Source organism: Lissotriton helveticus, chromosome 9 (genome assembly GCF_964261635.1).
Source record: "Lissotriton helveticus chromosome 9, aLisHel1.1, whole genome shotgun sequence".
Taxonomy (NCBI): Eukaryota; Metazoa; Chordata; class Amphibia; order Caudata; family Salamandridae; genus Lissotriton; species Lissotriton helveticus.
This window is the reverse complement of record NC_136070.1, coordinates 648880639-648898023: the sequence shown is the minus strand read 5'-3', so window position 1 is coordinate 648898023 and position 17385 is coordinate 648880639. Positions and strand designations below refer to the sequence as shown.

Here is a 17385-nt window from a genome sequence, read left to right as displayed (position 1 = left end):
TACATTTGTCATGAATTCTGAGTGTGTCCTTATTATGACCTAACTCTTGTGTATGGATGTGTGGCTCATGTACTGTTAGATGCTGCATCTCGCTTATTGTTCTCAGCGACAAGATAGCCACCAAGAACAAGTTTTCAATGTAAGATGTCAGAGTGTGGCTTTATGTATAAGGTCAAAGGGCACTTTCATTAACCCTGCTGACAGTAGGTTAAGATTCCACTGCAGAGGCGGTATCTCCCTAGCAGCAAAAAACCTCTTTGCACCCTCCACAAAACTTTTATCAGTGGGGGTGAGAAAAATGCTATGTGTGTATAGCTCTTTAAGGCAAACCACAATGGCTAATAAATGTATACTCGAAGCATAGGGATGTTTACATTTCAAAGGATGTATTAGATATTCAACTATGACCATGTCTTGATGGAGTATATGTTGCATTTTCTTGTTTTGGCACTATAATATATACCTCTTAAACTTGAAAGTGTAGCATATTATAGTGGATATTCTCTGGGCTTCCCTAATGATATGTAATGTAACCTTTGGTAGATTAAGGTGTTCCAATTTGGCTATTTCTCTTATTGCATGGTCAGTGTGCCTGTCCAAGAAGATTTTGACATACTGGTGTTTCCACAATTGTAATAGATGTGAGAACCATGGTTGAAGAGGCCGCCTTGGGGCAATAGTGAATCAACAGTCATGTTAGAACTCCGGAATCTCTGTAGAACTGGTGGGACTAATGGTATGGGGGTGAAAAGAGAACAGAGATATTCCATGCCAGCGTATCAAGTGGGCATTCTTTAACCACTGAGGGTAGTAGTGGCTGGTATGGATGTACAGGCAATTTGTTTTTTCTGGTGTTGCAAATAGGTCTACCCCTGGTTTTCCCTACTATTGGAATCGTTTATCTACCACAGACTGCTTTACATGCCAATTGTGCATGTAACTTACCTGTCTGCTTAACTCACCGGCTTGTACCTTTTACATTCCTGGGACATGATTTGCTAATAATGAAATGTCCTTCGAAATGGCTGAGTTCCAAATTGTTTGGACCACTTGTGACAATGGGTATATACTACATGTTTGACCCTTTTGATTATTTGTATGAACTGTCTTATTACTCACATGTTTGGCTTTGTAGCCACCTATTTGTACCATTCTGTACTCATGTCATGTTGGGCTTAGTTGCCACCTATTTGTATTAATTGACCTATTGATTTATCTGTTAACCATGCTCCCTCATGTACTTCTCTTTGTAAAGCGCTTTGATATCTGCAAGGATCTTGTCCGCGCTATATAAAACTTTCAAAATAAATAAAATGGGTATAATTCTATCCCCCCTTGCTTGTGGATGTAAATCGCTGCTGTCGTGTTGTCTGTCAGTATCTACATAGTTTCCTTCCTTAGTCTGAAAGGCCTTTAGTGCTAGGGAGATTTTCTTCAAATCATGAAAGCTGAGGTGCCTGTTTGCATCTTGTGCTGACCACAACCCCCTTATCTTTAATTTCTACGTGTGAACCCCAACCTACTGTTGAGACATCCGGGGAAATTATAGCTTGTGGTAATAGTGGTTTGAAGGGTCACCCTTTGATCATATTTGTTAGGTACCACCAAGCCAGTCCCTGGCTGACTTTGTTCCAACCACTAAATCCTCCCACGTGCCTGCTGGCTGATCCTATTAATTGTTCATCCAATCCTGTACTTGTCTCATGAGTAGTCTTGTGTTTGGAATAAAGTGGATGTGAGAAGCCTTGATCCCTCTGAGTTTTAGTACCGTCCTCACAATCACAGATTGTGACGGCTGGTAGAGGGGAGTTTTGGCTTGCATGGCCTGGGCACTCTAAATAGTCGGGTATGCCATTGCTAGTGACTCTGTGACTAGTTCTGCTCCTAGAGATATTTTCCTTGCTTCTGAAGTGGGAGATAATTTAGGCCAGTTTACTGTGGACCATAGTATGTATAGCAGTGATACTACCATTGTTCGTTCTCTCTGCAAAGTCGAAAGTTGTTTGCTTTCACTAACCAATCATCTAGGTACCAGTAAACAGGTATGGCCTGTTTCCTGAGGTGTGCTGCTAGCACAGCATGCATCTTGGTAAACACTCTTGGCACAGACTTTATTCAAAGTGGCAGGATGTTGAAATGCTAGTATTTCCATTCCATTACAAACTTAGGGGCCCGATTAGGATTGCGGTTTTTCCGCATCCTCTGGGCCGGCGGAAGTGTCCGCCGGCCCGGAGGATGCGGAAAAACCGCTGCGGAGCCTTCAAAGACCCCCCCGCCAGATTAGGATGGCTGGGGGGTCAGGAAGACCGTCCGCAGCTTTTCCGCCGCGGTCACCTTCCGACCGCGGAGGAAAAGCTCTAACATGGCTGGCGGTGTCTATCAGACACCGCCAGGCATATTAGGATGTTAAAAATACAGGATGTGAGGAGCTACGCAAGCAACCAAGATGGCCGCATAAGCTCCCGGCTCCGTCGACCTCCGTCGCTGGCGGACTTATCCTGAACTTTATCCTGACCTCCCACCAGACTCCCGTGTGTCTGAATCATTGCTGAGCCCGGGAGGGCAATCCCGGAGTTTTTATCGCTTTCATTGATGAAGTTACACCGTCTTTCATTTTCGGGCCTCCTCCAGTGTCTGAGCCGGGGCCTAGAGTACTGACCCAGCCATGTTTCAGTTGAACAACATCGGCCGCGGGTACCCGGCGGAGTCCGGTCTCATCGGAGTGGAACATATTCTCGATCCTGGTGGTGGTCTTTGGTCCCGGCGAGTACTAGACGACGGCGACGAGGGGTGGTTGCCGCGGTGGGTGGGGGGCCAGGTCCCGGGACCCTGTTGCAGCCCTCGGGGTCCGCGGGTGGGGCCCCCGCTCTCGGCAGCGGTGTAAAGAGTGCCATTCCTGTGAGTCGCCAGTCGCTTCCATCCACTCCGCGCCTGTTGGTTTCCCCGGAGTAGCCGGCCTCCGGGGTTGAAGATCTGCTTTGCTATCGCTCACGCGGAGATGGATCGGACGACGCGTGGACCGACCCTGGGGACCGTAATGGCCGCCATCGGGGTTCTTCGCCTGCAAATGGAGACTGCTTTCCACAATTTGACTGCAAGCATCGAGACTGTTTGTTTGAGACCGGACTCCAGCCTTATGTCAGACCTGCAACATACGGTGACCCCCGCGCAGCTTGATCTACCTCGGGATGAGGACCCCGAACATACTCAGACACTGGTGCCAATTGTATTCGCACAACTACAGCGGTACGTTACCAGCTCCCCTGAACGACTAGCGAGATCGGCAAAGTTATCGCCCACACAGGACTTACTTCTTCCTTCTCTTCTGGATTTCTCCATTGATACTTTTTGGATTGACTTTCGTGTATCTGATAGACTTCGAGACTTAACCTTTTTGACCCTTTCTAGCTGTCTTGATCTTCTTTTTCATCAACGCTTTGGCTCTTTGGTTTTTATATTGGTCCTATTGGATGGGGTGTGTACAATGGATCGCAAGGGCCAGGGCTTAATTTGACTCTTTTCATTCGGTACAGTGACTTTCTTTTGGCTCTGCTGGGTTGTATCTGTGGGAGCGAGGGCCAGATGGACTTCTGATTGTTTGGGTTTGGTGTAACGGTTATGTTCGAACGGGATTTGCTGCCTCTGTGGTGCCGGGGGACGGGCGGGACGGTCCTTTCTCTGTCGGTGGCTCCCCATTCGGTTTGCTTATTAGTCTGCTATAAATAGCTTAATGCCACGGTAGGGGATATCTGCCTTGGCGGGGGGAGGGTATTCCGGGAGCCCGTATCGTTTTGTAATAATTCTCTTCCTCCGTCTTTTCCCTTCCTTGGGGTGTAGTTTAGGGGGCGACAGGCACGCTGCTAGTGGGGTTAGGTCGTAGCCATCTGCAGGGGTGCAGGGTGGGGGGGTTTCTTATTTTTCCTTTATTTTGTTCTATGACCTGTCTATTCCCCTTTTCCCTTCTTCACAAGAGATGTGGCATATTCTCCTGAGCCTTTTGTTCTCATATCTGGGTGTTGAGTGTCCAATCTACATATCCTGTATCCTTGGTGGGCGGGTTCTTATAATGTTTGCTTGTGGTTATCTGTATTGTATGGTTTTGCCCCAGTTCTAAGCTGTTATTGATATCTTTCAGATGCCTATAACTGTAGTGTATTTCCACAACTCATTTGCCTGTTCACTGCTGTAATATGTTCCGCCAAATGACACCCGATATGTATATTTTTACTCTTGTGTTATAATCAATAAAAACATATATAAAAAAAAAATACAGGATGTGACCGCCAGGGTGGCGGTCACATCCTAATTTGCACGGAGGGACCGCCGCTGCCCCTGCGGACGGTTCCTCCTACTCTGGGGTGCCATCCTAATCGGCCCCTTAGTTACTGTTCTGTGTGAATGGGGATGTGGAAGTAGGCGTCTTGAAGATTACTGTTAAAAAATCCATATTGTCTAGCGAAGGGAGAACATCCTGAAAGGTTGTCATCTGAAATATCTGTGTCTTTATAGATCTTTTTTTTTTTTACAAAGCATTGATCTATAATAGGCTGCATGGTCAGGTCCTGCTGTGGCACTAGGAAGTAAATGTAGCACACAACTGAGTTTATTTCTTCCTGAGGCACCTTTTCAATTGTATTCATTAACAACTCTTCTTGCACCCCTTTCTGTAGGACTTGTAACTGGTCATTTATTGTAATGGCTGTGCTTTGGCAATATTGTCAGTGGCTTTTGTATAAAGTCCATGCAGTAACCATGCCAAACATTTAGAAACCACTTGTCTGTGGAAAGGGCCTCCCAGTTTTTCAGGAAGGCCTTTATTCTCCCATATACTGGTGTGCTGTGTCTAGGTGGAGGGGTGTCCGAGTCAATTGAATGAGCAAGAAACACATCGTCTGGAGTTTCTGCCTCTTGGGTTCCCTCTGGCCAAAAATTAGCTTAAGCTGTTGCTTTTGACATTGTGTGGGACAAAGAAATTGGCCAGTCCATGGCTGTTTCTGACTCTTTGCTCTAAAACTATTCTTCCACTGGCCTCTCCGCTCTCAAGGGTTTCCTCTTCTGAATGTGGGCCAGTAAATTTGGAGGGCTCCTATTGAATTTTTTCATCTCTTCTAGAATCTGGTCCACTACTGGTACAGAAAGCTGATTCCTTGTGAGGACGTAGTCCATAATACTGCATTGCACCTCAAGTTTAATACCTGCGATACACAACCATGCACGACTCATCCCTGTAGCAAGTTTTTTGCCTGCTGTGTCCGCAGCGATTAAGGTTGACTTTAGGCATGAGTTGTCAATATTGTTCTGCCCCTTATTATACTGTTTCATCTTTTGTGATATTCTTTTGGGGGATGTGACATAAGGTCTTGCCTATCCTCCCAGTGCTGGTGGGAAAACCAGTACAACAATGAGTTTGAGTTAGCAATCTGCCATTGAATAGCAGCGCCTTTCTCCATTATTTTTTTTGATAGCCTCCATCCATTTGCTTTGTTTATCTGGCGGGGCCATGGATGTAGGAGCATGGCCCTATTCCTTGTTGTGCACGCAATAAGTGAGTCTGGTTCGACAACATGCCTCTGAATGTAATTATGGTTGAGTGGGAGCTCTGCATTTCTTCTATGCACTGGGTGACTGCTTTCATCATCGCTGGCTTCAGGAAGCCCTACCTACACTGCTGTACTACTATGCTGTAGAGCATTGGGAGGCACGGGTTCTTTTTATAACCGGATTTAGTGTTTCCAGAAGAAAACATGCATCTTCTGGCTCCACTTCCATATCCACTCCGAAGGTATCTGCTGCTTTTTTTTGTGACAGCATGGTATGAGGAGATATCATCTGGAGGGGAAGGCCTTTAGGGATAAGAATCTATCTCTTCCTGAGGAGAGTCTGCTTCAATGTCTTTCCCACATTTTTTCCTATGGGTTGTCGATCCCCAAGTCTTTTGGGTCAGCAGTGAAATTGTACTCCTCTTTCCCCATGTCTGTGTGCTGACCTTCCTTGAGTGTTTCTCCCTGCTCTGTCAAGTTGAACTCCTGTGATTACTTTCCCCTACAACTCTTGTTTACTTCAGAGGGGTCATGGCTTCCTCGAAGGCGTTCTTCCTTTTCATTAAACTCTCCATCTCTGCCTCCAATGGCATCTTCTTTCTCTTGACATCGGTGAAAATGTAGGTCTTAGGTTCACCATGGAAATTTCCCTTCTGGGAGCCGCTACTCCATTCTATTTTCTGCGCTAGATTGTCCTCGGACGTCGAGGAGATGCCTTTTGGTGTATCATTACAGGTGGCCTTTTCTTTTCCGGTATGATGGGAAGTTCTCCGGGCTCCCTTGAATGCATGTTTCTTCAGTGTTGAGGACTTAACTTTGTGTGGCTCGAAGGACCGTGCCTCAGCATCTTGAACGTGTGTTTGGATGCCTTTTCCAGAGGCAAGTCAAGTGTTTTACATGCATGAGACACTTAAGGTTTAGGGTCTCTACAGTGTTGTTTTTCAGCCTCATATGTTTTGAGCTTTGACGTCTTGGTGTTACCCAAGAACCTCCAGCATTCTACGTCACTGAAGAAACTCATTTTCTACATTGACAGAGCACCCTTTATCTGCTTTTACATCCAGGATAAGCCAGCCATGTCAGTATATGCCCAATCCACTAGAAGAATTTTATCTCTGTGAACTCGAGTTTTTGGTTTAAAGTACGAGCATGGAATGCAGTCCTACAACTTATGGACTTGAGGCAGACAGAACATACCCAGGTGTTTGTCGTTCAGAGCAAGTTTTTCCTTCAGACAAATCCCCAGAAAACCTATCTCCAGAGCCAAGCACCGATCTTGGTTATTCCCTCACCGTTTAATTCTGTTCTTTGAGGAATTCTCCACAACCTTCATTGAAAAATGAAGGGAGACCTTACCTTCAGTGCTCCTCTGTACCCCACAGCGATTTTTTTTTTTTTTAACATGGTGGTTATCTCACAATGCACATACACACTGTGAGATTATGGTCAACATTATACAGGGGTCTGGCTATGTCAACTACTGTCCGCAAGGTAACAAACAAAAGTTTTAGAAAAACAAGGACACTTCCGTACCCAACAACTAGATGGTGGAATGGTGAAAAGCATGTGGAATCTTGAAGAGATTTCATGCTGCAAAAATGTATTTACATACACACAACAAAACATCTCACAATGTTGAAAAGCACCCTAGACGTTACAAAGAGATAGCACCAAACAACTTTTTTCTGCCGCAGTCTGTAGAATAGCAACTCACCAAGCGACTGGAAGTTGAGTGCCACCATCTGACAACCGGCATTCCAGAAGACCTGCGGCATATAGTTGGAGGAATCCACACGTGTACCCTTGGGGTAGATCCGGCTAAGTTGCTTCTTGTTATATCTGAAGGTGCATTTGTTAAGGAACAAACCCACTGAGGACGGGTTGTGGGCTAAGGAACTTGAGAGCGGCTCTTGATTAGGTTTCCAGAATAATAACGAGAAAAATAAATAGATCAAAGAATAAAAAGGAGAAGGACCATTTCCATTTGTATCCTCCGCCTTTCAGGAGCGGTGAGGAAGCCTAACTTGTGAGGACATCAGAAAGAAAGCGATGAGCTCTGTGCTGTCATCATCAGCAGACTGTTCGGTTATGTTATTAGCAGCAAGCTGGAACTCTAAGATGTCACTGGCAGACGTACAGCATAAGTTTAGTGATGTCATCAGTAGTCAGCTCTTTGCTCTAACTTAAATAAAAGTAAAAAAGGTTCACATTGTCATCATCAATGAGACATTATACGATGCAATCACGTTAGTGGAAATATCATGAGTTCCATGAGGCAGTAAAAATGACACATTGCTTTGTGAGGTCAGCAGGAAAACCGCCGGCTGCAATATCACTGAGTCTGTGTGTTCTATGGTGGCAAAATAGTAAATCAACAAGTTGTATTGGAATGGCGGCACTCCTAGGTAAAGGTTTCAGATAGGTCAGTGTCAGTACAAAAAGGATCTTTTCTTTGGGTGCCAAGGAAAGGGTCCCTCCCGGCCGGTAGGGGCTCAGAATTTCAACTCAAGAATAAGGGGAGTGCAGGAGTCGCCCGCACTGCTTCCTGTGGCACACCTTTGGAGACAAAGGCTCCTTCAACGAATTCTAATGTAAGTAATCAAGGTCAAAAAACAAGGAAATGTCTTGATCATTGGTAATCCATTTAGGGATATATTTATTTTGTAGGTCACATATTACATCATAGTGACTGTTTTGAAGAATGGTGCACGCAGTTTAATTTTCAACAACATCCAATTATAATGAAGGTGTCCCTATGCATTTCGGGACGGGGCCCTTCATCAGGGGACAGTTCACAAATCTGAAAATGAAATAGTAAAAACATGGGATATGATAAATAACAACCTTCTGGGACACACTTGTTATCTACAGGCGTACAGCGTGCTCTGAAATGTTATCAGCTGGAGAGCCATTTCAATTGAGAAACAATTATATCAATTTGTACATTGCCCATCCCTAGCTTTTGTTTGTTTTTTTTATGTCTGAAAAGTTGTCATCCACTTGTGCCTTTGAATGACTTAGTTAACTCTAGCAGCAAAGTATATCCCTCATTGAAGTGTCCCCCAGTGAACTGCCAGTCCTTGGTCCCCTTTTCTCAAGACTTGTAGGATGTTGAGAAGCAGAAGGTTGGATGACTTAAGCATGAGCAAACCTGCTTATCTTCTACTCTGAGATATGTTCCACCTCCTTGAATTCAGGCACCATCTGCATCACGTTTGCTGGTTACATCTCAATTCGGTGCATCACTCTGTCGGTTTGGTTGGTGACTTGTCTGTAGGAAGCTGGACTAAAGACTAGAAGTCATTGGTTAGCTTTCATTGATATTTGCCTTTCGTTTAAACTGTCACGGGTGCTAAGCCGCAACGTTCAAAATGGGTAAAATTAAGTTTAACACTAAATATTACAAATATACAGAAGCGATCTGCAGATGTGTGTAGGTTTGGTGACACAAGAAAGGTGGGTAATGGTACAACACCAGAAAAGGATACTCCACAAACTCCAATGGGGATTTGGTGAGCTGCTCTAGTCCCTTCGATTCAACAAAAGATGACATCTCAAAGTACCTATTACGTTCTAAGACAGGGATAAAGAAGCCAGACAAGACATGTTAGCGCACTTTAAGAGAAAGTAAGGAAACTTAGGGAGAAATTGGAGGTGAAAACATATTTGGGGAAATGAGTGGGAAAGAAATGGAAATGATGAAAAAAGTGTTGGATGAAGAGGTGAGAGTAAAATGGATTTACAAGGGGAAGGAGAGAAGGAAAAAAGGTCAAAGAAGTCTGAGAGACATGGGAAATACAGAGGAAAAGAAAAGAGTAAAAACAAATATAAGAGACGAATGGGGAGAGACAGGGAAACAGTGATGAAAAGAGAAAGTAAAGAAAGGAGGAGAAAATTGTAGAGAAAAATTTAGAGGACGAGGGAAAGGAAATGAAAGGGAGAAAAGATTAATGAGAAAGAAAGGAAAGAGATACAGAAAAAGAGGGTATAGAGAAGAGGAGTAAGAACAAATAAGAGTAAAGAAGTAAATCGTTACTTTTTTGCAACCTTGGTTATTCAGCTTGCTCCAATTTTAGATCCATGTGTTATGCATATTAGCCACCAAGTGGCTACGCTCAGAATTCTTTTTTTCTGTTTAGTTAACGTTACAAAGTTGGTGTCTGCCACGGGTGATGTTGAGTGACTTATTATGGACTGACCTGAACCCCACATTTCCCCGCAGCGGGGCACAGTCTTCTGATTGAGATCTGCTGAACTAAGGGCCTGATATAGAGTTTGGCGGATGGAGTACAGCCCATCAGGGTGGCGGAGGACATTATGCCTGACATCCTGACAGACTATAGTTCGGCACATTTAGAGATCACTGCTGGCCCAAAGGCAATCTCTGTATATTTATAGGAACTACCATCATTGCCGTACTTGTCATGGGACACAAAGCCTGGTGGACAGCTCTCTTCAATGTTGGCAGCTGTTCACCAAGCTTTACAAAAGGTTAGGTGTTTGCCAAATTCTAAATCTACCCTCCTCAAGTCTTTTATATCCTCCTACTAGACCTCAGCTTTGAGAAAGGGAGACTTGTCTGTGAATCTATGATGGAGTCAAGCTGCAAAAATAATCGTTAGAGGTAAGTAATAGATTTGTTTTGGAACATCAAGCTTCTTTTATTGTTTGGCTGAGAGATCTGTTTTCTGATGCAGACACCGGTGGACTTTCTTGTCTCAATTTAAATATGAACACATTCTAACAACTCATCAGTTGCTTGTCTAGACAAACGTATGCCATCAAAAGCTAAGTTAGTTATTCGAGGCTAAACTCTGGATTAAAAAGCAGACACTCTTGGCCATGGGTCTCTTTTGGTGTTGGTAGAACCTAGGCATTCCTTGATGTATATATGTTAAAGGTCATTTCCCTTTCATGACCTGTTCTGTGTTTTTTTTTTACTGTGACATGCTTTAGTATCTCATCACTCTACAAGTGTTGGTGCTAGTTTGATAATCACAGTGTCCCAACGGAGCAGTGGTGTTGGCTATATGGATATAGGCTGGGACATTTCTTTTTCAGACTGCACCTTGTTCACTGCTGTATGTAGACAGTGGTGTGAAGGGTAGAGGAGTGGCATTCCTCTCGCGTCGAGGATTCCTCTATGCTCTCTTCTTTGTCTCTTTTGTACACACTAGCTACTGCTTCTTCTAAATTCCGTCTGCTCCTTTGAGCGATATTTCTAGGCACATTTTCAGCAAATAGGGGTTTCAGTCTCTTTTTGTGGCTCTAAGTAATGGATGTCTGTCTGAGTGCTAGGTTGAGCATTCAAAGTGATGGCTTTTCACCTTGAGGTCTTGGAACCTCTGCTGTCTTTATAGTTAAGACTCAAAGGCAGTGTTCTTGTAGCTTGAGAGATGGGAGAATGCACTTTGAGGATAACAACGTCAATGTTGCACTGGGCAGATATCCTTTATGATTTGCTATTTTTAATCTCTTTTTAAGAGCTTTGTCACTGATAATGCCCAGGCTGGAATTTGTCACCCCAAGTAGGAAGGGTATGCCCAGACGTGGGTCCTGTGCTCTCCATGCCACTGGAGTCAAGCTATCCTGGCTGATGAGGGCTGAAAGCCCGAAACCGGTCCTAGGATGCTTGTTTCTAGTCCAGGGAGGACCTGACCTGGCAGTTCGGGCTGGACTGTTCCCATTGGGCGCAGGGTCAAGACTGATTTGCATATGGATGGGTTCCAACTGGAATGGCATGGTGAGCAAAAAAAATATTGGATTTATGCCCAGATCTTTGAACTGGGGTGAATGTATGACATTGTTCTGCATTCTGTACATCAATTGTTCTTTTTGCAGGCTGGTATCTAAGCATGAGTGGGGGACCTTGAGTCTTTTAATAGATTGAAAGTCACCATGGCTTGCTTTAAGAAGGCCCAGTGAAAGTGCATAAAAATCTGGAAATCGCCCCCTATTCATGTGAAAATATTTGTGTGCAAGTCCCAATGAAATTGAAATCTTCCTGGTCTGAGTGCTCACTTTTAGATTTAGTGGACAGGTCCCTTTGTCTTTTTCAGAAAACTAACTAACGTTTAACACCTTCTAGAAGCCACTGCATAAAATCCCTAGCTGTTCTCTCTTCAAAAAATGGGAATTGTTAGGGCCCAGAAGAAAACTTTCCCCACTCATGGAAACATAAAATGGCATATTGAGCAAATCGTCAAGGACATTTTATCCATCCAGGACCTCATAAAGGAGAAAACAAAGACAAACAGCACATTTTGCTGCATTCTTTTCTTACAACCTAATTGAGTAAGGATCAAAGTTCAAAATATGCCAATCCGGGCTCCCATATCCATATTTCCTTGCATCCTTTGTATCTTCTCCTGTGTCTCTTACGCTTTTGAACTCAGAAGCAAAAAAGGATTCTTTCTATGTTTGTGTATTTAAAGGTTTCAGGTTCCCTTCATACTGAGTCATTTGAGATACATTTGTGATGCCCACTGTTTACATTTTACAAAAATTACTTAAGGCTAATCACTACATAGCAGAATAATCTGAATCTACAAGATACATATCTTAAGAGACCTAACAATTTGTCAGAAATGTAGAGAAGTAAAAACGTAAAATATTATTTTGCTGATCCCCACTGAGCATATCAAAAACAAGTGTGATCTATGACTTAAGACTGCCAGAGAGTACAATTTGAGGATGGCAGTGGATAAACCCCTCTCAGAAAAAAGAGTACTCTCTGGGCTGTAGGTGAGTATGTGTCTTCCCCAATGGGAGTGGGAATGCAGTCAGACCTGGCAGGATTATACTCTAAGAGAAGGCATGTGGTGTGTCCCATAGAGCGGTTAGCAAGTATAAACTCAATGCCGGCAGTGCCAACAACCTCAGGGCTGGCAGTGAATATTTACCTTCTGAGCTAGAAAAAAGTATTACCTCAGAACTAGCAGATGATAAGCCCCTCAGAACTGGAAGTGAAAACACATGTAGGGCTGGCAGTGGGTAACAGTCAAGGACGTTAGTCAGTAGGCACTAATAGATGACAGTGAGTACATCTTGCATTGCAGTGGGCACAATAGCTTGTGGTCAGTATCTCACCAATAGATGGATGCTGTGTATATAATCAGGGATGATAGTGGTTGTAACCTTATGAGTGGGCAGTAGGTAGAACACAGAGCTGCTAGTGGGTATGCTCTTCATAGCTGCCAGATGGTATACATTATAAACTGCCTTTTACTACGATTGTACTTGCACAAGGTTTGGGGAGTTTATCTTTTATATTCGATAATTTGAGGTTTGATTTGACTATTTTTACTGTTGTTCTCTGCCTGGGACAAAACCAATAAAGATTCAATGTTCAATGTATACATTTCAAAACTGCCATTGAACTTGCATACATAAGCATCTCAATAGATAGCTCTGGGTTGATCCCTTCAAAGCTGGAAGTGACTAGTGGATACTTTTTTATTAATTTTCTTTTTTAGAGTTTTATATAGTGTGAACTAGACCCGAAGATATCGGGTATCAGAGCGCTTTCCATGAGCACCAGTTTCATTACATATGGACACATTCATTTTTGTTAGGCATGGGGAGATTAAGTGATTTGCCCAGAATCACAGGCTGTTGAGCGTTGTTGCTGAGACTCAAACCCAGTTCCCCAGCTTCAAGGTCGACCACTCTAGCGATAGGCTACATCCACTCCCCTTACTACTCAGAACTAACAGTGGATATACTACCCATACTCAGAAGAGCATACGCCATCTTTGCTGGCAGTAGATATTTTAGAAGGCTGCCAGTGGATACGCCCCTCTGGTTCTTCAGATGACTAGTACCATATCCGAAAGCCCTGCCCTCCTCAACCCCCTCACTGCTGCTCCCATATCTTTACGCCCCTAACTGGTTTCTACTCACTGCTGGCCGCATCGAAGGATTTGAACTTGACAGGCTCTACATAGTTGACAAGAGTGGACATCTCTTCGGTGGCGTTGGCCTCACTGCTTGCTGTTCCCTGTGGTGAATATAAAACAACATTAGCGAATGAGGCAGAGATTCTAAAGTGTAAAGATAGAAGAAGGAACATACAACCAATATAAGGAAAAACCCTTGGCAAAGAGCACAAAACCACCATTAAAATACCATTCCGCTTCAGCCGCTAGAGGAAAAATCTCACTAAATTACCCACCAATCTAAGACTCCCACTACTAAAAAACCATCTCCACCAATCCTTACCTTCACTCCTACAGGGACACACTACACAAACCAGATAGACGTCTAGGAATCTGCCCAACCTAAGAGGAAACAGGTTAACTTATCTCTATCAGTAGTTGAAATTACTAGATGGCGTAAATACATGATTAAATGGGCAAGTTTGGAGAGTGCTGTGTTGTTTCATGAGATTAAAAGAGGACAAGGGAAAATTTAAATGGTTAAAACATGGGATCACCTGGCGGATAATTTGTGTACCTCGGAAGCAGACACAGATTCCTCGAATAGCTCCCTGAGTCCTTGCGGGTAAGGGAAGGGAAATCAATTTCAATACTGATAGATTGGGTGATAATTGGCACTACTGTGATATACTTGTGTATGTTGAATATTTTGACACTTTATTTCTGGCTGCTTTTCTTGATTAGGGGTTAACTGTGGGTGGGGGGGATTGATGTTATAGTTTTATTGTGCTAATTTTAGATGACTTCCGATATGTATGAAATATACAGTAGTTGGAATATGGTTGAATGCTTGTGGATGCATGTCATATGAGATATATTTATATCACTTTTAAAAGTAAATTATGGTTATACGGGTATTTCTCCTTTTTAACCTATATTTTATCTATTTATTATAATTAACTGTGCACCTTTTCAAAGCAAATTACTGTACATCATTAATGATCTGTATTATATGCCTGTCAATATTGCACTAAGGTCTATTTAATGAAACTTATAAAAATTATTTAAACCATATCTATCAATAGTTTTGCAGCTTGGACATACCATCGATGCACATTCTGTGCATATTCATTTAAACTCCAAGCCACCTAGGAACCCAATCCACTAACATTTTCAACAAAGAAATCACCCACTACCACACTTGGAAGAGTCCACCAAAACCACCCAGAGAACGCATTTCACCATAGAACCCTACTTAGAAGCATCCACCCTACCAGAAGTCTTCCGTTACAGAGATCCTCTAACTCCAACCACTGAAGAAACCACCCAAAGAAAACAACTTTCAAATAACCAACAATATCCAGCTGAAAGGTTTGAAGGATAGAATCTACAAACACCCCCACCACAGACACCCCTAAAAACCGCCTCACACTTTTCTTATTATACATCAAAAACACTATCCTTCCCAGCACAGCCTGTCCTGCATCAAAGAACCTACATAGCTGACGTATTCATAAAGAACACCCCACCAGAGAATTCCTCTCACTTTGGGCCCATCCTATCAGAGCCTTCACTCCTGCAGAGAAACCAAAATATCAAAGAGCTGGTCACACCAATTATCAACTACACCAATATCACATATCACCAGAAAACCATCCATACTAAAGTACCTAGCTAATCATGCAGCTCAACCCATAAAATATTTTCTCCAGTAAAGAACTCAAGCCGCTGTAGAGACCGTCCCATGAGAACATAAACATGTTATTTCCCTTTAACAATAGCTTTGACGGTTGAGTCTGTTCTAAATTCACATGAGTACATTATTCCGCCATAACAGAAAAAACATAACAGGCATATTTGATGAATGAATGTTTACCCACAAGGTTTCATGGAACTATTTAAAGATATGAGATGTGTACTGTTACTCAACTCAACAGTATTCATTTTTGTCAACAGTGGATGACGAAAACCCTGAGTGGACCCCTTGGGAATGCTAAAGTGGCACAATTGTACCTCAAATACTTCAACTCTCTCTACACATCTAGCATATGGAAGATTCTTTAGCCTTTGAAGGAGGATTTTATAAAGAATACAGGGAGTTGTATGGTGTGGTTGATATGGAAAAGTAAGACTATGCTTGCTAAACATTTAGATTTTGTACCTATGCTACGTAAGTGCTTGTAGTCTTGTATCCTCTTTAACTATGTGTTTAGTACAAGGATGACTGACTTGAGACTACACGGTTTTAAGCTTTCCATACACATAGGCTAAATAGGTGGTCCTAATTGACCAAGAATCATATTTAGATTCCACCTTCAGTTTAGTATTTATCATAATGAATGCAACCTCTTTACCACCTCTTGGAAAACTTTGGTAACTGGCAATAATGACTTTCTTTGAGTACTCTTTACATATATGGAAATGGCTGCTAAATGCATTGAAAGAAATATAGCTCAATTCACTATCAATTATGTGCAAAACTGTTCCTAGCATTAGTTTTATGGGCGGAGAGGGAAGTGCACAATTGCCATTGACTTACACCTAGTCAAGAAACTCTTCTATTTAGCTGTGCAATGTTCTCTTGTAGTAGGTTTGCACTATTCCTCAATGCCCCTATAGCATGCTGTAATAGGTTAAGATGTCTGAACTCAAAGACTTGAGGAGCTAAGCCAGCAAGATGAAACTTGACTTCGGGTGAAAAGTCTTCCCTCTCTGCATCCGCAGTAAGTTGGGAATGGATCTGTACTTTATATGGAGGTATGGCCTTTATCACAAATTGTGAAAAACATGGTTGTCTCACCCACTCAGGCTCCACCAGTATAAAAAAATATTTGAGTGTCTATTAGTTTGTTGACTAACTGGGATATCAATGGTATTGGGTGTCCATGATCACTAAGTTATGGGTTAAAGGTAAATTGGGGCGAATCCAGTTTGTTTTTGCTCAGGTACCCGGAATCTCCAGACTATAAGGCACAGATGGCCACCCCGCTGGTTTTGGAAACATAAACATGTGGATACAGGTGTACTGTGAGGAGTCCAACCTAATGGCAGGTAACATGGGTAAAGCTATTAATGCTTTTATGCATACACTCCCGCTCTAGACTCATCTGTCCACTGGGTGGTGGGGCGATAGCTAAGATGATAGTGCTACCACGTCCCATATTATTTTGCAATGCTGCCAATAATAACTGAAAAGGAGAACTGTGTGAAGCCTAATACCCTTCTTACTGACTTAATCTGGGAGAGACGGGAAAGAGTGTAGCATTGGTTAAAACTCAGAACCCGCTGGATACGGGATGTGGCTGGGTGACCCTCAATTAGGTGGTTCATTACTTTTCATCACAACTGCTGTGGCCGGCTAGATAGATGGCGGGAAAAGGGGATTCGGTGGGTGAAGAACTGCAAGCGGAGTCAATAACTTGCACATTACTTGAGACCTTGATGAGGTCTATGCAAAGGTCCTCCTCCTACCTGGAGTGACAGCTGCAGCAAAGTATTGTTGGTAGAAGAACTTAGGCCGAATATAAACCAGCAGCCTAAACACCTGATCTGTTGCTTTAGAGCCTCCTGAGGTTCCACACGGTGGCAAGAATAAGTGATAACAGACCCTGGACTGAGGAAGGTATACCAGTTGGGGAATTGATATGATGGTGATATACTATGTACATTGGACAAATGAAGCGCAGCATAAGATAATGGGCTAGGGCAGTTTATGACATATTAGTGAGGGCAATTATACTTACTTGGAATTCAGGCACAAATAAGCCCTCCCACACTCCCCTTTCCCCCATCAATAGTAATTACTTTCATTCATACTTACAATGAACGCCAAATGGTACACTAACAAATTTAACTAATAGATACTTTTGGTCATTGTTGAAGCATATTGCTTAACACCAATCATCTGGATAAGGGTACACAAACTCCCTATCGCCTTAAATTGACCTGATAAGATTTTCCAGTCACCA

At 43.0% G+C, this 17385-nt stretch overlaps 1 protein-coding gene across 1 annotated transcript in view; it reads right to left on the bottom strand.

The window, feature by feature from the left end:
* PLCB3 (phospholipase C beta 3) overlaps nucleotides 1–17385 on the bottom strand; it is a 585337-nt gene that overhangs the window by 89372 nt on the left and 478580 nt on the right. Inside the window, exons 17-19 of the mRNA XM_078660740.1 lie at nucleotides 13443–13539; nucleotides 9029–9113; nucleotides 7255–7379 (exon numbers count right to left, since the gene is read on the bottom strand). Coding sequence (XP_078516866.1) covers nucleotides 7255–7379; nucleotides 9029–9113; nucleotides 13443–13539 — 307 coding nt within the window. The remainder of the gene's footprint in view (nucleotides 1–7254; nucleotides 7380–9028; nucleotides 9114–13442; nucleotides 13540–17385) is intronic.